Below are 22901 nucleotides of genomic sequence, written 5' to 3'. Positions count from 1 at the left end.
GTACGCAATTCTACTTAGTTACTTTACGCCACTGGTGTGCGTGCGTGTGAGAGAGAGAGAGAGCAACAGTGTGGGTGGTACGACTCGAGTGCTGTCTGAGTGGATGAATGAGTATACCCATATGGACTGTGTATTTCTATTTGTGTGTGTGCGTACGCGTTTGCGTGCGCGGTTGTTAGCGCATACATGTGATGCGTGTTTACATTTGTGCACAACACCCTATCACAGCACACACACACAAACAAAACACGTCTAATTCAGAAAGACAACACCAATCAAATCACTAACATGAACATAATGAACAGGTTCAAATACACGTGCAGTACAGTAAGGCAAGTGTACGTGTGTTTCTTTGAAGGGGTGTCACAAGGGGGGGAAAAGTGGGACTGAGTTTCTAGGGCCCCAAGGTGGAGGGGGCCTTAATTATTTTATACTTTAGCTATTGAAAAGTAACAGATATACAAGCTCACAGCGCGGCACCGAGTGCCGTGCTGCGAGCTTGTAGATCTGCTATTTGTGAAAATGTGTGCAAATCTTTGAATATATGTATTTTTTAAGCAAACATTTGTAACTCAAACTTTGCTTCTGGGGGGTCCCTGGAACTAAATATTTTGAGATGGGGGTCCGTGGCCAAATACCGGTAAATATAATGTTTGGGGACCTTCACATGAAAATGTTTGAGCACTACTACTGACATAGAAACATAGGTTTTTCAAAAACCTATGCACTCAGTGCCGCGCTGTGAGCTTGTATGTCTGCTATTTTTCAATAGTTAACCCATTTAGGCCTGAACACAATATGACGCAATATTTTATGCTTTAAATATAAAAAAATAGCAGATATACAAGCTCACAGCGCGGCACCGAGTGCCGCGCTGCAAGCTTGTAGATCTGCTATTTTTGAAAAATCGTGAAAATTTGAATTTTGACCCGATTCTATAAGTGTCTTTTGAATCCTTCTAAAGTTTTTTTGAAAAACGTATGTTTCTATGTCAGCAATCTGGCCAGCCATCGTCAAAGAAAAGGTCCTTTTCACTTAACTGGAGCTCAGTTAGTCTGTTCTTGAGAGACTACTATGTCAGTGGTTCTCAAACCTTTTCATGTGAAGGACCCCCAAAATGATATTTATTTGGCCACGGACCCCCATCTCAAAATATCTAGTTCCAGGGACCCCCCAGAAGCAAAATTTCAGTTACAAACGTTCGCTTTGAAAATACATATATTCAAAGATTTGCACACATTTTCACGACTTTTAAAAAAAATAGCAGATCTACAAGCTCGCAGCGCAGCCCTCGGTGCCGCGCTGTGAGCTTGTATATCTGCTATTTTTCACTGGTTAAAGCATTCAATAATTCTAGGGTTAAAGCACAAAATAATTGAAGTGAATCCTTGTACCCAGGGCCCAGAATGTGGTGCGACACCCCTGCAGTGAGACAAGTCTACGTGTGTTCCTTTGAGCGCACAACGATCTCCCTGCACTCCCACCCCAATTAGAAATACATATTAGAATATCAAAATAAATGTCTTAAGAGTCTTTGCCAACAAAGGCGAGGCTACATTTGCTTCACTTAATGGTCTCATGTTCTATGCATCAGCTTTGTATGATTAATGCAAGACGTATATTGAATGAGAAAAATTCATGGAAAACATCCCTAATAAATGTTTCAGTTTGTTTTAACTCCCCGTAGCGGTTTGCTAAACAGCACCCACCACCCAGTATTTGCTCAGCTCTTTTCTTTTCTTTTTAATTGTATTCATTTATGTTATGCTTTGTTAACCAGCATGTGACTGAAGTCGGTTTTCTAGACGAGTATAATGTATACCCATGTTACACACCAGCTCAGGGTTTTCATTTCTTTACGATTAATTTGTACGAAATATATATTTATTTTTCACACATATTCACACAGAACACGAATATTATGTAGCCATAAAGCGATGTACTTTATATTGGGAACCAGGACATTAAATAAAGGCATCGACCTAAGTGAGGCATCAGCTATGTGAGTTGTTTTTATGCTAAATATTAGTTAGCTAGTATTTCGCCTTTTCGTATTATTTCATGGGTTTCATTTGTAGTCCTACACAGCCATGTTGAGGACCAACACAGGTGTTTCAATTTGTCTGATTGCCATAGAACTAATGTTCTAAGCCAATCAGAACACCTGTGTTGGTCCTCAACGTGGCTGTGTAGGACTACAAATGAATATGTGCGTAAAGGCCTTTACTTCATAATACTCAGGAGGTGGAAAACCTGACCCCCTCGAAGTATGAAATAAGAGCAAAATGGCTAATATTCATAACTACCATCAGGCACGTGAACACATAGACATCAAAGGGGGCTTGAGCCCCTGCCCCTTTATCTGTCTGTAAAAAGTGCCCTCTCCAGACCATGAATGCAGTTTTTACTATGGTGAAAGAAATGCAAATGCCCCCTTTCCATGCCATACCTGAAGGCAGCATTCAAGAGAATTGCCTTGTCCAAACTTAACTTGAATGCAGCATCTTATGTTGAAAGAATTGCGCTCTCTGTGTAGAAATCCATGGCGTATGCCACATCTCCAGTATTCACTTGATTCACTTGATTAGTTCAGTGTGGTAACAAGCACCGAAAAGACGCGTTGTGAGCTTGGAGGTCAGCTATTTTCATTCGGCTATTTCCAAAAGGCCCTTTTAGAAGTTTTAGCCTCTGCCTCTCAAACATTCTCTGCACGTCCCTGTACATACACCATTGGCCCGTGTTCTAGAGAGGGAAGCTGGGCGGTAGGGTGATATTTGTCACCACACTTAAGCTCTGTCCAGACCGGCGAATTAGCGAAAGCAACGTGAATAAGCGAACCAAAAAGGCGAAGAATTCGCGATTCGCCTTTTTCCATACACACCAAAAAGCGACGCGAATATGCGTATAATATTCGCTTAATTCGCCTAAATACGAGGGGGTGATATCTGCCTGTAGCCACAGGAGGAGAAAGGAGAAGAAAGGAGAGAGAGGAGAGAGGAGAACGGACGGGGAAACAAATAAAACAATGGAAACAACATCCTCAAGTGATGATGACCTGGTCGTGGTTGTTAGCCTATTAAATAAGAAAAAGAAAAAGAAGAATAGAAGTCTTCACCGGCGCACACAACCCATCACATCACAGAAGAGACAACACGCGTTCACCGTTCCCCCTCCGCTCCGTTCCCCCAGACAGGCAGCTCGCAGCAGCGGTGGTGTAAAGTAATTAAAAGTACATTTACTTGAGTAGCCTGTACTTGTAGGTATTTGTACTTGAGTCCAATTCCCAGTGCTTTCCTTCTACTCCACTACATTTCGGATCCTATTGTATTTAATACCCAGCGATTTATTTTAAAACATTAGTATTTTTGCAGATATAAATTATAAATTATTAACAATAAAACATACAAACCATGCTTTTACCAGTAGACATTCGAGTACTTTTCCCAAGCAGCCACACAGACGAGAGACACGGAAAAGCAATGCAAAGAGAAGGTCCCTCGACCATGCTCTCTCTCTTTCTTTAAGTAGGATAGAGTGAGCTTGATTTAATACAGAGAGAGAGAGGAGTTCACCAGCGAATGTTCGCTAAATTCGACACAAGGGCGAATAAAAAACAGACGCCTTTTCGCTTTTTTTAAAATTCGCGTTTGGTGTGGATGCTTCCATTGACTTTATAAGGTTTTAAACAAAAGGCGAATTATACTCTAATTCGCTATTTGCCAATTCGCCGGCGGTGTGTACGAAGCTTTACTCCTATGTGCTGCGGCGGCACCTGTCAACAAGGAGTGTTGGCTGGGAGGAGTAGTACGGAGGATGTTCTCACTCCTTTCTGGAGGGGAATCAATCGGCTTAACGACTAAATTGGGGAGAAAAAGGGAGAAAAAAATAAATAAAAATGTCAGTGAAGTTCTGATTTTCAGAAAACAAATCCTGACAAATGGTGAAATAGAGTCCCACACACTGTCTTCACTCACAAGGAATTTTATTTTGAAGCCTGGTGAAGGTCTGAATGACCGAAACGTTGCCAAAACAGTGTTCGTCAAGTTCACTGTTCCGACACACCTCTCCCTGTAGGTGTGCAAAAGGACCTTTTTCTTTGAAGAAAACAAATCCTCAATTGACAAATATTGGGATGAAGTATGGTCAGTAATAAAAGAGATATTGAAATATGAAATACCAAAGACAAGTGTGGTACTATATATTAGGAAACTTGACGCAGGAAAACACACATGGAGACAACATGTATCTGGTCAAGGTGCTGCTGGCAGCAAGCAAAAAAAGCAATAATGAGATTGTTGTATAGAATTGACTCCCCAAGACCCCAACTTGTGAGCAGCTGGCTGTGCATTGTGGAGGAAATGTATGTAATGGAGAGATTTACACGTAGACTCAGGATACAGGAAGAGTTGTTTCTTGACAAATGGGAGAAATGGACTGTACATGACCCGGAAGAATGACATGATTAAAATGGACTGTAATATAATGATGAAAATGGGTCCGCATCAATATGCTGACGGGCCGGTATGCAGACACTAAAACTAACCCTAACCCTAAACCTAACCTCAGTAACCGTGACGAGTAACTAACCTGCCGGCACTAGTCGGAACAGCGGCCTGTCTGCATATTGAGCGGACCCAGATGAAAATTATGTCGAATGTTGACCCTGTAAATGTGTGCGCATGTGACTAAATAAATATTACGTAAAAAAAAAAAGGGAAAAGAAATCCTCAAATCCTCGTACTGAACCCACTAGGGCATTCACCAAATATTCGAATATTCGAATATCAAAGTCACTATTCGACATTGTTCACCAAAGTCGAATATTTGCTTATTTTTATTTTTTTATTGTTTTCTCTTTAAAAAAAATATATATATATATAGATATATTTCTTCATGGTTTATAAAGCTTGACTAGATAGGAATCATATGAATGAGTTGTCAATGCCCCTGGTGGATGAATCTGTTAATGCTCTATACCAGGGGTTCTCTAACCTTTTTAGGCCGTGACCCCCAAAATAAACATATTTGAACTGGGGATCCCCACCCTGACAAGCAGATCTACATGCTCACAACGCCTTGTTGTGAGCATGTAGATCGGCTATTTTCACAATGTTCGCCTCTTGCTTATTTGACAGTTTGGCGAGTCCTGTCGAATATTCGACTACTTTGAGGTCGAATAATTCGAATACTAAAAATCACTATTTGTGAATGCCCTAGAACCCGCAATAGATTCATGCAACGTAGATGCAGCCTCTCCCTGACAGATACTTCCCCTCTCCCCTCCTCTCCCCTCTCCCCTCCCCTCCCCTCCCCTCCCCTCCCCTCCCCTCCCCTCCTCCCTCCGCAGCCATCATCCAGAAGCGTCTGAAGAAAGAGAAGAAGGCCAAGAGGAAACTGCAGGAGGCGCTGGAGTACGAGTCCAAGAGGAGAGAAGTGGCCGAGCTGACCCTCAAACAGCCGTCGCCCGCCGACAGCATGCGCTCGCTTAACGGTCAGCAGGGGGCGTCACAAGGGGGGGGGAAGTGGGACTGAGTTTGCCTGGTTAATAAACCAGACCGAACACAACAACACGCCCTGGCGGTAGTGGTGTTGTAGTACGGTCTGGCACCGATCCATTGAGATTCTATTTCCTCAACCAGCTTCAAGGGTTGGCCAGTCAGGGTTGTATGCTTTGGGCACGTGGTTTCTGTAGGCTTGGGGCACGTGGTTTGGGGCAAACCCCAGAAATGAAAACTCTTCCTGAAATCCCAGACTCTCTTCCCAAAACGAAGTGTGTGATAGAGGCTGGCAACGCCAGGCAAGGAAGGACTGAGTTACTATGGCCCAAGGTGGAGGGGCCAGGAATGATTTTATACTTTTAGCTACTGAAAAATAGCAGATCTCCAAGCTCACAGCGCGGCACCGAGTGCCGCGCTGCGAGCTTCTAGATCTGCTATTTTATTAAAGTCGTGATATGTGTGCAAATCTTTGAATATTGTGTATTTTTTACACGAACATTTGTAACTCAAATTTTGCTTCTGGGGAGGTCCCTGGAACTAAATATTTTGAGCTGGGGGTCTGTGGCCAAATACATATAATTTTGGGGGTCCTTCACATGAAAATGTTTGAGCACCACTGACATAGAAACATATAGGTTCTTCAAAAAAAAAGAAAACTTAGAAGGATTTGAAATATTCAAATGTTCATGATTTTTCAAAAATAGCAGATCTACAAGCTAGCAGCGTGGCACTCGGTGCCGCACTGTGAGCTTGTATATCTGCTATTTTTCAATAGTTAAAGTTCCCAGGGCCCAGAATTTGGTGCGGTCAGGCCACTCTTCACACAGCCACAGCACCACGTTTGTGCTTAGTTTACATGCCGTTGCATGCCGCTGTAGAAGCTCACAACATTCTGTTATGCGACACCGACACACAACTACATTTAAATCAGGCTTTAGCCTGCAATGTTTTTCTCACAACGTTATCTTCCATTGTATGATCGCACATTATTACAAAAAATATCACTTATTATCAATGTTTCCCCCATAGGCTACTATAAATCCAAATACAGTAGGCTATGTACTCTATCACACGTTTTTGTGACTCGCCAAAATGAACAGATTTTCAAGCTAACAACGCATCACGTTTTAGCTTTTTTTGCCAAGCAACATCGTCTTATAATGGTGCAAAGAAAAAAGAAGTACAGTATTTTCTGGACTATAAGGCGCACCTGACTATAAGGCGCACTGTCAATGAATGGTCTATTTTCAAACTCTTTTCATATATAAGGCGCACCTGACTATAAGGCGCACATAATAGACGCTACCGTTGCGTTATGCATCCAACAGATGGAGCTGTGCTAAAGGGAATGTCAATGAATGATCCATATATAAGGCGCACTGGACTATAAGGCGCACTGTAGTTTTTTGAGAAAATTAAAGGCTTTTAAGTGCGCCTTATAGTCCGGAAAATACGGTAGACGATTTTCAATTGCAGAGGCCTATGGCTTCGCCAATACGTTGCTTCTCGTTCTGAATGAAAGATGCGGCTAAAGCAGCAGCGCTGATGGGTTGATGTCAGAGGTGTTTAACGGAGGTGATCCCTCTCCTCTCCCAGATTCTCTGACCCCTGAGATGGAGAGTGACCGCAGCAGTGGAAGAACAGATGCTGAAAGGACAATACAAGGTACAGGGGCTCAGATGAGACTATAAATCTCTCTCTCTTTCTCCCCCTCTCTCTCTCTCTCTCTTTCTCTCTCTCTCTCTCTCTCTTTCTCTCTCTCTTTCTCTATCACACACACACACACACACACACACACACACACACACACACACACACACACACACACACACACAGACACTATTTCTTCTCCGGATTCCACACATGGTTGAAGAGTGTACCCACATGCACGCACACACTCGCATGCACGCACGTCGCGCGCGCACGCACAAACACCACTGTGAACATTAGTTTGTGTGCCTGCTGTTAGGCTACACGGCTCACCATCTGGGCCGCAGCACTAGGTCAAGATCATTGCCTTTCTGCAGACATAATATTGTTCTTTGACTACACTTTTTTTTTTAATGGCGGTGCTGCCTTTTGAATTCAGATTGGGTTTTGGGTCGAGAAAGACGGCTATAGGAGGTGAAATCGGAAAGAAGTGATCGCAGAGATGGAGTGAAGGAGATGTTTTGTTTACAGCTCAAGAAGCATTAATGAGTCATAAAGCCATGAAAAGCAATGGAAATGCCCCCTTTGATAGTAATAAAAGGAACAAATCAATCCATTTTTATGAATAAGCCGTGTACATCTTTAACGGTCGGTCTGTTTGTTAGCCTTGGGGGTGCAGTATGTGTTTGGGGAAGGTTGTGTGCGGGCGATAACCTCTGTAGGCTCTCCGCTATCTGTGTTTACCCAGATACAAGACACCTTGCAGAGAGGTTGGACATCCTCATTATTATTAGAACTTATTCTCCCTCTAATTTGCCTCTGTGGCGTCTGCTCAGAGCTCTCCTTATCACTGGGAAAGGTCCTAATTCATCCTGGAAAATACTCCCATGTAATGCACTTTGAAAAGTGGAAAATGTTCACATAATGATAATCCGGGGCCCCCGTTTAACTCTTTAATGTTTGATTAGTCTATTTGAACTGATATGTTGTTAAAGCGGCGGAAAAAAAGAAAGAATCAGGCAAATTGTGCCATAAAGAAATGATGACTCCTCCTTAATTAAATGTCATCCCGTTACTGCAAGGGATCTGAAGGGGTAGTTGGCCGTTCCAAAAAAAGGAAGTCCATATGTCATCATTTATCCAAAAAAGATAACTTCCGGATACAGCCCAATTATAATTCCACCGCCTATTTCATACCAAGTTAGTATATTTAGCAGCTCTAATTTCTAACATTTCGCAGTAATGTGGAGCAATTCCACCCTTTGTAGTATAATCGTTTCAAATTGAACGTCTTCGAGTTGTTACGCCGCCTCGTTAGCGCGAGATCTCCTCATTCGTCTGCCAGAGACCATCCTCGCCTCGCACGCATATTTGATGCGGGCATTCTTTTCTTTCTTTTTTTTTTCTTTCTTCTTTCTACACCCCCCCCTCCCCCCCCCCCAACAGAATTGAACCTACAGATCTCCATACAAAAGAAAGCAAATAATAGAGGAAGCCTTTGTTGCCCCTCATCTGTGATGGAGAGATATAATGTGGCCATGGACCATATCATTCTTGTGGTCTAGCCCATTTAGGCCTGAACACATTATGACGCAATATTTTATGCTTTAACTATTGAAAAATAGCAGATATACAAGCTCACAGCGCGGCACCGAGTGCCGCGCTGCGAGCTTGTAGATCTGCTATTTTTGAAAAAGTCATGAAAATGTGTGCAAATCTTTGAATATATGTATTTTTCAAAGCGAACGTTTGTAACTCAAATTTTGCTTCTGGGTGGTCCCTGGAACTACATATTTTGAGATGGGGGTCCGTGGCCCAATAAATATCATTTTGGGGGTCCTTCACATGAAAAGGTTTGAGCACCACTGACATAGTAGTCTCTCAAGGACAGACTAACTGAGCCCCAGCTAAGTGAAAAGGACCTTTTTCTTTGACGATGGCTGGCCAGATTGTTGACATACAAACATCGGTTTTTCAAAAAATCTTAGAAGGATTCAAAAGACACTTATGTAATCGGGTCAAAAATCTAATTTTCACGATTTTTCAAAAATAACAGATCTACAAGCTCGCAGCGCGGCACTCGGTGCCGCGCTGTGAGCTTGTATATCTGCTATTTTTCAATAGTTAAAGCATAAAATATTGCGTCATAATGTGTTCAGGCCTAAATGGTCTAGTCTCAATAGCACTGATCATTGCTCTGAGGAGTGGCATGAAGGAGGGGGGGGTACTGAAAAAACGGCGACATTCTGTGTTTCTGTTCAATTAGAGAAGCATTTGTCTGCCACCCATGTCTCCTCTGCTCTGCTCTGCAAGCCTTGCTATATAATTAACCTCAAATGGCAAAAAATGATGTTGATAAATTACACAAGCAAAGAAGGGGGAAAAAAAACAAGCCTATCACTCGCATGAAAGCAGAGAGAAATGCGTGTTGTATTCCCGACTCCAAACTCAGGGAGGGGAATGGAGAGAGAAAAAAATTAATGAGAGCATAATTTTAGAGAACTAATTATTTCTATTTGTCTTTTGTCACACTTCTCTAATTCTGCGATATTAACACAGTCTGTGTTTATTAATTGCTTTCGCAGTGTTTGAATCGGGTCCAAGTGGGAGCGTGGCTGTTTTCACAGGCAGGCGAGCCACTGGGACCGTTGCCTCGCCAGTAACTGCCTGGCAACGGTGCACACATGAATATCTTCCCCCTGTATCTCCTCTGGTTCCCGCCCGCTTGCCACTCCATGTGTTCGGCAAGTTTACACGACCCTGTGCACAGAGATAAAGTTCTTTGTTGCAAGATTAAACATCAAAACAGTTAAAGTGAAATTAAAATTAAATGAATGAATGTCAGTGAAGCAAAAAGACTGTAATTAATGGATCCCTTAATTGTCTTCATAAAATATTTGCATGGGCATAATTTGCATAATTTACATGTATTAATTAATCTTTCAAAGGAATTTTATGCTGAGAGAAGCCAAAAATTCCCTTTGTTTTATTTAGCATCTAATGAAATATTTATCCTCTTTAATGAACTTTTCATCTTGATTTGAATATAAAAATACTAAAGTTTTAACATATTTTGATGAGACATTCTTTCATAAAATAACGTGTCAAAGCGTCGCAGATTCTTCTTATTTGCGTATGCAAAGCAGATGTTTCAACATTTGCAGTAATATTGCACCCTGGCGCCCTGTGCAGCGGATTTGAATTAGTGAGATTTGCTTATCAAGGGCCTCCGCTGATTCCCAGCCGTTTGTGATAATTGTATCTCCTCCGTGTACAATGCCACAATATCTGACATGGGGCTGCCTGGTGGCTCAGCCGGTTAGTGCACAGACTATATGCTTCTTGTGAGAGCCAGGAACTGGGTTGGATTCCGACCGCTATCTTGTCTCGCGTGACTCTCTCTGCCTTTGGTTTCCTGTCTGGTTTCCTGTCTTTCTACTACACTGACCTATCGGAAATAAAGCATAAAATGCCACACAAAAAAAAAAACGAAACAATATCTCACATTCTCCTCCCAACTTGTTACTTGTCCTCATCTGTCAAGGAATCAGCTGGCTGTCGTTTGATTAACGCAGTGGTTCTCAACCTGTGGGTCGGGACCCCCAGGGGGGGTCTCCAAATTATTTTGGGGGGTTCCCCAGATGATTCCCTTAATGTGCAACATTGTTTTCTCTCTCAACAGTAAACAAACCAACATAAAGTTTAAGTGTATAGAGGGTATCTGCACAGTTCTTTTAAGGACTTTTGGACTTTTAAATACCTCTAAAATGACAAATTAAACATTGGCCAAATTGTCAATTATTAGAGGCAGACATTGTGAAAATAGCGGATCTAAATGCTCACAACGCCTCGCAACGCGAGGCGTTGTTTTCACAATAGAACCTTGTTATACAAAATGTAATGCCTCAACTCTTAGTGCTCGTCAGGGTGGGGGTCCCCAGTTAAAATATGATTATTCTGGGGGTCGCGGCCTGAAAAGGTTGAGAACCACTGGATTAACGTACCTATAAACCGCTTCAACTGTGAGGCTGGACAGACCGACAGACAGACAGACAGACAGACAGACATATCAGTGAGCCGAAGCTAGCCGTGTGTTTCATCTGTGTCAAGTTGTGGATCCCGTCGCACACTCTCAACACCCCCCAGCACCCCCTCCTAGGGTTGCTTTTATTTTTAGCGTCGCATTCATGCTGTAATGACTTTTACACATAACTCGCTGGTGTTGCTTGAATAGAGGCGGCCAGAGTGCAATGCCTTTGAGACCTACGGCATTGCTGGGTAATTAGCCTGTGTGTTTGTCTTCCCCCCCCCACAACAAGCCTTTGTTCTCGCCTCTCCCCCTGCATCACAATGCATAAACCACAGGCTGGGAATGAGCTCAGTCGAATGCAATGGACTAATTGATGAAGAACTGATAACGCAATGAGTACATTGGGTATCGGGTTACCAAAAAAAAAAAATCATCAAAGAGCAATAAATTGAAATGTTGAAGGTTACTTTCATTTTTTATTATTTATTTAACAACTTTTAACCTGCCATCCCTATTTTGGGCATGTCGTTAGGCAAAATGTATTTAAAAGAAATTCGTAAATCTTCAAAAAATAACATTTTCTCGCGACTACCGCCGCATGGCGACCGAACTCTAATAATTGGGCCTAAGTGGTTAATGGAGGAAATACTGCTGAAGGTAAAATGTGTTTGCCTGCATGAAGTACATGGAAATACACAAGGTGTACCTTACACATCTCCATGGAATCCTAAGGAGTTGTGTTCCCTCTGTCACCGCCGCTCTGCTTGTCATGTCTGGCTGCGGACGACACCACGCTGTTCCTTAAATCTATCGCCACCTCTTCCTCGTGCGTTTCCCTTTAACGTTGAATTATTTAGGTACACTGCCACGGAGAGGGGAGGCTGCTGCTTAAATCGCAGTAATGTTGCATTCTCTGGCAAGAGGAAATGCAAGGGTAATAAACGTCAAACATGCTCCTGAGCTGTGCCTAACAGATGCTTTTACCAGCTCAGCGTCGGAGCACCGCTGCTCACTCAGGCGTACGCTCAGACAAGAGTGTTCTTTGGAAATGGACAAAGCTCGTTAGGTTGCAGGTGTCTGGAGATGGCATCGGAGAGGAATGTCTGCCGCTTTCAATAAACACTATTTCCTTGCAGGAAATGTCACTTATAAAGCGTTTACATCATGAGTGCAATATTATGCTCATACAGGCGTATCTGGATAGATGTCTTAAACACATGTGACATGCAGTTCTGGCAGGCCCGGGAGTGTGGCTCTCGCAGTTCCCCTTCAGATTTTTTGTGTTTTGTTGGTTAATCAAATATGAATGCAGTTTTACGATCATAATTGGATGGAGATGACATATTAAATGTCCTCATAAATAAACAGGTAGAAATGGTTTTACTTCACCATAGGACAAATGATTTTAAATAAATTAGTGCCCTAAACAAGTTCTAGTATTGTTGTTGCTTTTACTTGCATTAAACAGACTGACATACAGTGCAGTACATATGTACTGTATGTCATGCTTCATCATAAGCACCATTATTAGTTTATCAGTCCTGTAAAGCAGCTAAAATTACACGACTAGAGGGCCTTCAAACTTAAGTTGTGTTTCATAAACCTGTTAAATAATGTGTTGCATGTCGGTGTCCTGCACTGAAAGTAGCAGAGCTAAAAGCTTGCAGCGCATCATTATGTGACTCGTTAAGTTGTAGATGAGCTTTTTTCGTCACAGGGCGAACAAGTGTCGATCGGGATTAAATTGCATTGGCATCAGTAGGGTGTTGGACTGTTGGTGTTGGCTGACGATATGTGGGCTAACCCTGGCCATGTGTCATCTGTTGCAGATGGAAGACTGTTCCTGAAAACCACAGTGATGTACTGATAAGGCCAAGAGGAGAGCTGGAGGGTTGGAAAAAAGAAAATGAAAAGAATAAGAAAACCCATGAAGATTCTCGAGAGCCCTTAACCAGGCCGATTTAGTAGGGGAAAGAAGTCAAGCTGCTTGTAGAAAGAAGAAGTTCAATGGAAGTGCTGTGTTCAGCCAAACGCTGGAGTCACGTTGTATCTGAATGTAGAATTAAGTCTTTTTTTTTCTCTCTCTCAGATGTCAACAGAAAATAGTTTGATAAAAGCAGGTCTGGACACAGTCAGTTGGCTAAACTGAAGGATGAAAAAAAAAAAAAAAAGTAAATATATTGAGCACAGTTAAATGTACCAATGGTACACAGTTGGTAATAACTCGTATAAATTCACAGCACTGAAGATTTTTTTATACTGTATTTCAACCAGCGAGAAAGCTTCGAAGAAAAAGAAAAAGAAAAAAACAATTCGACTGAAGTTTGTTTTGTATTTCAAATTGATTTCAAGATGTTGAAAAATGTACACCTGGACATGAACCTTGAGCGGGGAAAAACTAATGTGAAGCTATCCATGTGTTGATCAAAAAGAGATGACTGATATTTGACTTTAATGTTTTTTTTTTTTTTTTTTTCTAAATTAGATGAAAATACAATCAAGTTTCCTTTTTACCATTGTTGTATATACAAGATCTGATGATAACGAAAGCAGAAACTCACTCTATCAGAAACGGGGGTGGATTGACAAGGTATGTGTATATAACGTTAAGAGGTATTGTGTATGCAGTAGAGCTATTAGGCAAACAATACCACCATTTATATAAACTTATAGTTTTGTTTTGTTCTATTTCTGAGCCACCATTCTTTCAAATAGCTGCCATTTTGGTGAGAAAGCATGCAGGCATGTAAATGTTTGTCCTGGAATTATGATATTTAATAAATCCTATATTGTGCTGAACAAATACTAGGGTTGACTCTCTCAAGCCCATATGATTTTGAAAACATACTTATCAAACGAGTTCACTTTCAAAATGAAGACTTCGCTGTCATTAGTACTGTCATCTTTGTAAGAAGAGTAATGTACTTTTGATTTTAATGTACATTTTGTTTTTATCATGAAACACCCCCTAAACAAACGCCTCGGAAGGCTTTCCCTTTTTTTAAATCCTGTCTCTTAATGACCACGTGTCAGCTTGTGTATTATATACAATCAGTCACCCATGACGCAACTTTGACACAACTAAATGCCATTTAATGACATAATTCCTGTGTGACACACACAAACACAGATGAACTCTTTTTCTTTTAGAACGCCATTCATGATGTCCTAATGAGAAAAGAAAAAAAAATCCCATAATAAGTAATTATTTGCTTGTTACTGTCCCTGCGGACAATACTTTTCTAATTTTGATGCTTAAGCATCTGTGTATAAGTTTTATTCTCTAGACGAGCCGATGTCATCATATTCATACAGTATAACAAGAAGAGTTTTAGAACTTATGTGATACAATCAGGTGAGAACCAGTGTCCCATGCTCACAATGTGTTTGCTTATATTTTATTTTTTATTTTTGATGGAGTGTCTAGGTCTGTTGTCAACTTGTCACTGATAACTTATATAGCTTCTCAAATCATCTCTTGTACTTCAAATTCAAATAAAGTTAACATGTTGATGATACGCAATGTGAGTTAACTATGTTGCTCAACAGTCTTGAAGCAAACTGTACAGCCTCTCAATGAACACTCTTTAATAATGTATATATACACAGTAAAGTCTTACATGTTAATTTAACCGAGAGTGAACAAAGGGTCCATTTCATCACTCTGAGTTAAATGAACACCCAGGCTTTTACTGTGTACTGAACAGCCTGATCTAAGGAGTCGTCAGTCACTGGATTCATTCTCATACTGAATCTGGAGTGTTAAATTAACACTCCAGATTTAGCTGTGTAGAGAGTACAAAAGGCCAGTAGCGTGGCATAAAATGTAAATACACTTGAAGTGTGCCAAGATAAACTTTAGGCTGTATACTGTATATCACAACCACTGATAAAATAGTCATTTGCAAGGAAACATCTGATTGTTAAGATATGCCAATACAGGTGTAGATGAGATAGGGGCAGCTATTTCTTTTATCCTTGTAAGTCACTGTCATGTTTCTGGTATATTAAAAAAAAGAATAACTGTTACTTTTTAAGATAAGCATTTTGAACTCGGTCGACTGAAGTTTTTACCCTTTCTGAATTATTTATTATGTATGACGTAAAACCATGCAGGTGCTGTATATTGTACTGTAGCAAGGTTAATGAGCCCAGCATTCTGTACTCTGTATGGTAGAAAAGGAATTGTATGAATAATCAAATGACCAGAATATCTTGTATAAGTACTGCTTTCTTTTTAATGTGTGTGCGCGTGCGCGTGCGCGTGTGTGTGTGTGCGTGTGTGTTTGTGTGCGTGTGTGTGCGCGCGCGCGCGTGTATGTGCGTGCATGTGTGTGCGCTTTATATTCATAGTCTTATCCCAGAATAAAATGTGTAAATGAGGATCAGCTCCAACTCATTTCAATGTAAATAGATTATTTCATGTGTAATTTGATGTGCAAGTGTACAACACTAATTCAACATATTTCACTGATAAATGAACAGCTCTGTATTCGTCTTTTTTGAACACCTTCAGTGTATCTGTACACAGTGTGATAATTACTCACTTTCCCTTCAGCACCCAAATTTTGAGGGCTTTGTTAATATTGACATGCTTTGGTGATGTTCTAAACTCATTAAGATGTTTATTTGTTCAGTGACATGCTCCATTGTTGTGGCACTTCTTTTTGTTGAAAAAAAAGAAAACTGGTGATTTTTCATACAGACGTTTGCTCTTTTCCTCCCCGTGTGTTTGTAATGATTATTATTGGTGCTGACTTATAATGCCGAATGACTATTTGTTTTGCCATAAAGGTGCTATAAAGCTCCGCAGGGATCAGATCGTGGCAATCGGTAACAGGAACAGTCATTTTAAGTTGTAAGAAAATATATGGAATCGACATTGAGAGACGAATCTCTCTAGTAAGCAATTCTAAGAGAAAATGTGTTGACACAGCATTGCTGGGCCTGTTCCCATTTTGCATGCTTTTTAAAGCATGGCCGTAACACAGCCACAGAGATGAATAATTGACTGATTGCTGCATAATTCAATACTACATTGTGAAAATTCAAGGTCTGAAATATTTCAAGCTTTTGTTCTCTTTATTAAAAATGAGGTTAAAGTTTCAATCAACCTTGAAAGAACAAATATGTCACACAATGAGCAATCAATCACGCGACAAAACTCCGGAGTTCAGAATCGAGACTGGAGAACTTCTGCCACTCGCACTGTGGGCTAATCTGGAGTGAAAGAATGGATGCGATCACATCCACTTTATCCTTTCAGTGACTTGGTTGTTTCCCTTCGTTTGCAGTGAAAGATTCACTCCATTCACTTTCAATGAGTTTGCGAAATGTGGGCCAGTCACAGCTACTAGTCAGATATCCTGTTTATTTCTCTATTTGATGCCTTGTTCTGCTCTGACGACTGAGGAAAGAGGCCCCCCAGCTACAGTACATGTTTCATATCAGTGCACATTTTGTAATAAATTCAATTCAGTACAAATATGACCATGAGGCACAAAGACTTTAAATACCAAATGTGCATGCATTGTGTTATGTCGTACTTTACTGCACTGTAGTGTGTGAAGCAGAATGGTGATTGCATATTCAAAGCAGCGTTCTGTGTACACGAGCTGTGTCTGTGTGTGCTGTATTTGCTTGGCTTGACGTGAATGAAGACACACTCATAAAGACATCACCCGGAGATGATTATTCTGCATGATCCTATCTGCGTCTCGCTGTTCTCGTGCCCAGCTTCACATTGCTCAATTTGATGTTGTTTTTGTGCTCGCTTGCCGTAACGCCAAAAGTGCGAAAGTGTCTCTTCTACCACTTTTTCTAGTCACGTGTTCAAATACTGGATTGTGATTGGCTTAAAACAGTAGTAAATGAGGCCACAATAGCCGGAATGTGTGAAATGCCCGGATGTACATGCAAATGAGGCACATTTCCGAGATCAATACGCGATGAACGCATCCGGGGACTTCAGGAGGGAGTCGGAACGCGACCGAGTATTTCCCGGTGAATCTGTGCGCAAAGGTGGGGGCCGATGGGCAAGGAGGGTTGCGAGCTTATGAGAAACAACTAAAATAAGACCTTAAAACCTGGCGAAAACAGTTGCGTGCATTAGCGCAAATGGAAAACATTCAATTAACTTCTGAAAAGCCTACACGGCCTTTAAACAGCGTGCATACGGTGCATTAGATGAGGATACATGAAATCATTAAATGGAAATCATTAAATTAACTTCTGAAAAGGCTTCTTCTAAGCCTACACTATATAGCCTACTAAAAACGAGTGAATCTTGCCACACGTGAATAATTGTGGTTCAGTGGTTGTAAACAATAACACAGACAATATAAAATCCTTAGTCTAGTTGTGGGAAGAAAAGGATATCATCATCATCATGGCCCCAAATAACTTTTAAATATCTTGCAATTGGAGACGAGTCTCTTACTAAATCGGCAAGAGTGCCTCTCATTTTCAATACATAAAGGCTAAGCTATAGAACCTCTCCATCATCAGCAATAGTCAGTGGTGGTGCGTGTCCCCCCACACTCCCAAGCCCCCACCTTTGCGCACAGATTCACCGGGAAATACTCGGTCGCAGTCGGAACACCTTTCCCCCCACCAACAAATGACGGTCGCAACTGTCCTATGTTTACTAACGTGCATGCTATAGTCGCCGATTTATTTGGATCCAATGCAATCCGCCAACTTTAAAGCCCCTTTTCTCTGAACCTATGCCTTTCTGGAAGCGAACAGCCTCTATTTACGGCCGGAACGGTACTTCTAACTGACGTTAGCTTAGCTGTAAGCTAGACGCATGGATTAGTATGGAGTTGGCGCCATCTGTTGGTGAGTAGAAGATGTTGTTTGTGGAACTATCTGCTGTCTCGCGGAAGTTTTATAGGCAATAATGATTGTAACTTAAGATCCTTGCAAGTTACAACTATGTGTTTTCTTTCATGTATACGGGAAAAAGTGGTAGAAAAGCTATTTACCACTCGGGGTCGGACATTATGCTCTCATAATGTCCTGAGTGAGGTTGTTATCGGACTCGGCTGGCGCCTCGTCCGATAACAACCTCACTGCGGACATTATGAGAGCATAATGTCCTCTCACTCGGGGTAAATTGCTTACTTGACTGCCGGGCAGACTTTCTTCACGCTTTTAAACCATGATGAAAAAAACGCGAAAAGTTTCACAGGTTCGAAACAAGCCTGTGACAAGCCTGCATTCATATACAATAGGGCCTCTATAGTGTCAGCCGCGTTGTTAACCTCCGTTGAGTTAATTCCTCGATCATCATCGTGATCAGGGGTTGGCCATTTAGGAAGAGGAGTCATGCCTGCATGTCTCTTGATAACTTGATGCCCTGAGTCCATGGAGAGACATTAGGAAGGTGCAGCTTGATCAGATGAAAGATGAGCCTTAATGTCACCTAATCAGATAGACCATTATGTATTAGTGAAACTACAAAACAGTTTTATCGGACAAGGGCCAGACCACATTACCTAAATTAACATTTTGCAAGCGTGAACATGGAGAAGCACATGAGGGAAGGGGAAGGCTACAGGAGTGCGGCCTGCGCTTAGACATTCGGCAGTAATTATTAATTTATGATTGTCTCTGGTCTTAATGAAAATGAAAGCCAGGAAAGAGAGCAGGGAGGGATAATGTGGCGTGAAATTGAGTTTCATTTGTACAGGGGCCACCTTTTAACTCCACGCTTCTTAGGCGGAAATGGAGCCGAGCGTTCTTCTCCCCCTTTTCTCTCCCTCTCCCTCTGGAGACTGTATTTCAGAGTATTTTATCACTCTCTCCCTGCTTTCGCTCTTTCAGTCGAGCCTTGTTCATATCCCCTTATCCTTTTGTGATATTTGAGCTAACACGCCCTTTAACATCCCCATTACTCTCATAAGGCCTTTTCAAAATGACACAACGCTCTTTGATGTCTGATAACTGTGTCAACAAGTTTCTGGGATGGAAAATGTCTCCGCACAGTGCTTCTTTAATGTCAGCAAGAGAACACAGAAAGGTCTCCGTGAAGTATTGGAACGGGAACGGGGAGGGCAAAACGGAAGAAACAAGACTGATGCGTGCAGGATTGTACTGTGTTGTTGTTTATACTGTTTTAGACAGAATCAACTGTTTGGTGGTACTGTTTGTTCTTTTACTCCTTTTTGTTTTCTATACAGGGGCAGATGTGCTGATCCCTGATGTGGGTGACATGTTTAAAGTCGTACTGTATATGCTACGTGCTAAGCTGAGGTGATAATGGTGACACAATAGGGGTGCACAGGGTGTTTGCGTTCACATACACACTCTACAGTCAGCAAGTGTGATATGTGATGTGTTACAGAATGCCAAGTGTGATAAACTGTGTATATTAATAAGTGCCCTAATAATTAATATACATTTATATATTTTAAACATGGGGAAAAAAAGAGAAAAAAAAAACGGTGTACTTTAAATAACAGTTTTGCAGCTGTTGCCGTAGTGTTTCACTTCACTGCAGTGGAAGCCCAATTTAGGTTCTTTGTGAAAGCTTCTGAATCATAGCATAACCTACGCTGCCATCTGCAGAGGCAGTCTGGTGAGATGTTTGATGAGTCCCAATGCATTGCGAAGACATGCAACTGTAGACAAGCAGACTCCACTCTCCTGAATGACATCTTTACCATTAAGTATTGACAGGCAGAAACGCAATGACAATCACGCCGATTGGTTCTCAACCTGTGGGTCGGTACCCCCAGGGGTGTTCCCAGTTGATTAACTTAATGTGCAACATTGTTTTCTCACCCAACAGTAAACAAACCAACATAACGTTTAAGTGTATGGAGGTTATCTGCACATTTCTAAAGTGACAATTTGAGGACTTTTTAATACATCTAAAATGACAAATTAAATATTGGTCGAATTGTCAAATATTAGAGGCAGAAATTAGAGCATGTACCGGTATATATCTGCTATTTTCACAATAGAACCGTGTTGTACAAAATGTAATGCCTCAACTCTTAGTGCTCGTATAGGGCACTAAGAGTATTATAAAATATTATTATTTTGGGGGTCGCGGCCTGAAAAGGTTGAGAACCAGTGCTTTATTCGGTCAAGGTACGGGTGATTTTCACAATACAGCATTCTGCTGTGACGTCTGCAAATCTGTGTGGAATCTCGGAAGCAATTCTTTCTCGGAAGCAAGAATTTGTTCACAGCCAGCAGAGTATCAAATAGAGTGCTGGTGTCGCATATATTAGCCAGTTACATTTTTACAAGTGTAAGTGTAGGGATAGTTAATTTAGTTTGACCAAAGAGCCCTAACGCTCCCCCAGATAGAGCAGATGGATGAGACTGGTGACCACCGGCATGAGGGAGTGTGTCTGAGCTCACCGGATTAGTCTTCATTTGGTGCCTCTGTCATAAGGGAGGGAGGGCTGAGTGCTGCGTGGCAGAGGAAAGAAAACACAGGGTCAGTCAAATGCACGTGCACACGCATGTACCACACGCACACACACACACACACACACACACACACACACACACACACACACACACACACACACACACGCACACACTATTAACCTCCCCTCCAGCTCATCAACTTTATTTTGCAATCTTCCCTCAGAACCATTAGAATACCCTGAAGAAATGACTTTCCAATTAAAGGGGATCTAGGAGAAGAAGGTCTTTTTATCTCCGGCTCCTGGAGTTCTTTATTCCAATAATTTAAATTGGAATTGATTTTTCAATTTAGCCGCTGACTGCTACGGACACACAGCACAGAGCCAAATAGAGCTGCGTTCCAGGCATATTTGTCATGGCAGCGCATGTACGTGTAAATTTGCGGGGGGGGCCTCAAGTAATGCATTTCCTCTTGCTCAAGCAATCAAGCAGGACAACAGATTTGGGCCCCTTGTGATCATGGTGTCAGTCTTGTGCACACACTGGGATTTGTACACAATGACATCCTCAGAGTTCATTTAACTCCAATGAGTGTACAAAGAAACATTTGCATTTATAAATGAGTGTTTTACTGTGTGAGAAAAGGAAGGCAGACCCAGTATCTTTGTCTGTCCCTCTGTTAAGTAAGTTCTTTGCTACTTTCTCCACTTAGAGTAAATGCAGTGCAATAATTGCGACCGAAGGTCGCAGTTTACACAGCTTGTCTCTGTGTGTGTACACATTTTTACGGACTATGGGTTTGCTGCTCTGACATCATGCTCTGATGTCACTGTGATGACACATCCGGCCATCTTGTCCACGTATCCGTGTATCTCTGAAGGTCACGGGTGACTTCACCTATGTATAAGTCCATATATGGGTATTCCCCAGAACCCCTTTATGCCCATGTATGAAGATCCCTGATGTCATCGATATACATCACTGGCCAGATGGCCAAGACATGGCCCATATCTGTGTGGCTGGTTCAGATAGGGATCTCCATCTATGGGCATAAAAGGGTATGTATGTTGTGATGTCATGGGAACCACTCTAACAGATTATTCCCTTTTATTCCCATACATGGAGATCCCCGATGTCATCAATATTAAGCCCATATCTAACTTCATATGGGAATGCCATATCTGTGTGGCTGGTTCAGACAGTGATTTCCATGTATGGGCATAAACGGGATGTACCATATACAGTACATGGATCTCCATATATGGGTACCAGGGGTCTCCATGTATGGGTAACTGGTCCGATATACTGTACATCACCTGCCAGATGGCCAAGAATTGGCGAGACCTCGCGAGGTCGCATGTCGCCTTGAGGCGTCTTACTAGTATAGTATATACAGTGTGACTGTGTGTGTGTGTGTGTGTGTGTGTGTGTGTGTGTGTGTGTGTGTGTGTGTGTGTGTGTGTGTGTGTGTGTGTGTGTGTGTGTGTGTGTGTGTGTGTGTGTGTGTGTGTGTGTGTACTGTGTACTTGAGGTTCGTGTCAGTACGCGGCCCTCACAACTAGAGTTCAGGCCGCTACGCAGCCCTCGTACCACATCACACAACTGATCCGAACCGATATTCCTATAAAGTATGTGGCGATCTGTCTGTCCTTTTCTCTTTTATGCCCATATATGGATATCCCTGATGTCATCAGTATATATGCCAATATATGGGCATGCCCCCTTTTGTGCCCATATATGGAGCTGACTGATTTGTTTGCGCCTGATACCATGACACATTGAGCTAAGGCAATTGAGTTAAGGCAATATTTGGTCAAAACTGCATTTGGAACTCCTTATATGGTTATGGCTGAGTCATAGTGACATGAGCGTGACAACGTGGTCTGCCGGCCCGCCGGCCCTCCCTTAAGCCAATTATAATATAAGATAATAGTATGTGTATGTATATATATATATATATATATATATATATATATATATATAATATATATATATACACACACACACACACACTCAGACATATTGGTACACACATACACGTAGGTGTGAGGGCCACTTAGAGGCCCAAACCTCTAATGCTATGTGTGTGTGTGTGTGTGTGTGTGTGTGTGTGTGTGTGTGTGTGTGTGTGTGTGTGTGTGTGTGTGTGTGTGGTGTGTGTGTGTGTGGTGTGTGCGTGCGTGCGTGCGTGCGTGCGTGCGTGCGTGCGTGCGCGCTTTCATTCTGAAATACCAAGTCTAATTAGCTATGTGCCCAGACGTTTGGAGGCGTGCTTCCAGTGGTCTGTTTGATAAGAAACACACACATTGTGCCTTGATGGGGGGGCAGCCGTGCAG

At 41.9% G+C, this 22901-nt stretch overlaps 1 protein-coding gene across 1 annotated transcript in view; it reads left to right on the top strand.

Moving 5' to 3' along the window:
- dachd (dachshund d) overlaps window positions 1-15334 on the top strand; it is a 154382-nt gene extending 139048 nt beyond the window's left edge. The window contains exons 9-11 of the mRNA XM_080753412.1: window positions 5348-5491; window positions 7095-7163; window positions 13008-15334. Of these exons, the coding sequence (XP_080609538.1) occupies window positions 5348-5491; window positions 7095-7163; window positions 13008-13045 (251 nt within the window). The 3' untranslated portion in view covers window positions 13046-15334. The remainder of the gene's footprint in view (window positions 1-5347; window positions 5492-7094; window positions 7164-13007) is intronic.
- The last annotated feature ends 7567 nt before the right edge of the window (window positions 15335-22901 follow it).

The sequence above is a fragment of the Nannobrachium achirus genome (genome assembly GCF_963921795.1).
Source record: "Nannobrachium achirus genome assembly, chromosome: 22".
In the NCBI taxonomy this organism is placed as follows: Eukaryota; Metazoa; Chordata; class Actinopteri; order Myctophiformes; family Myctophidae; genus Nannobrachium; species Nannobrachium achirus.
The sequence above is the reverse complement of the archived record's forward strand: the minus strand, read 5'-3'. Positions and strand labels throughout refer to the sequence as shown.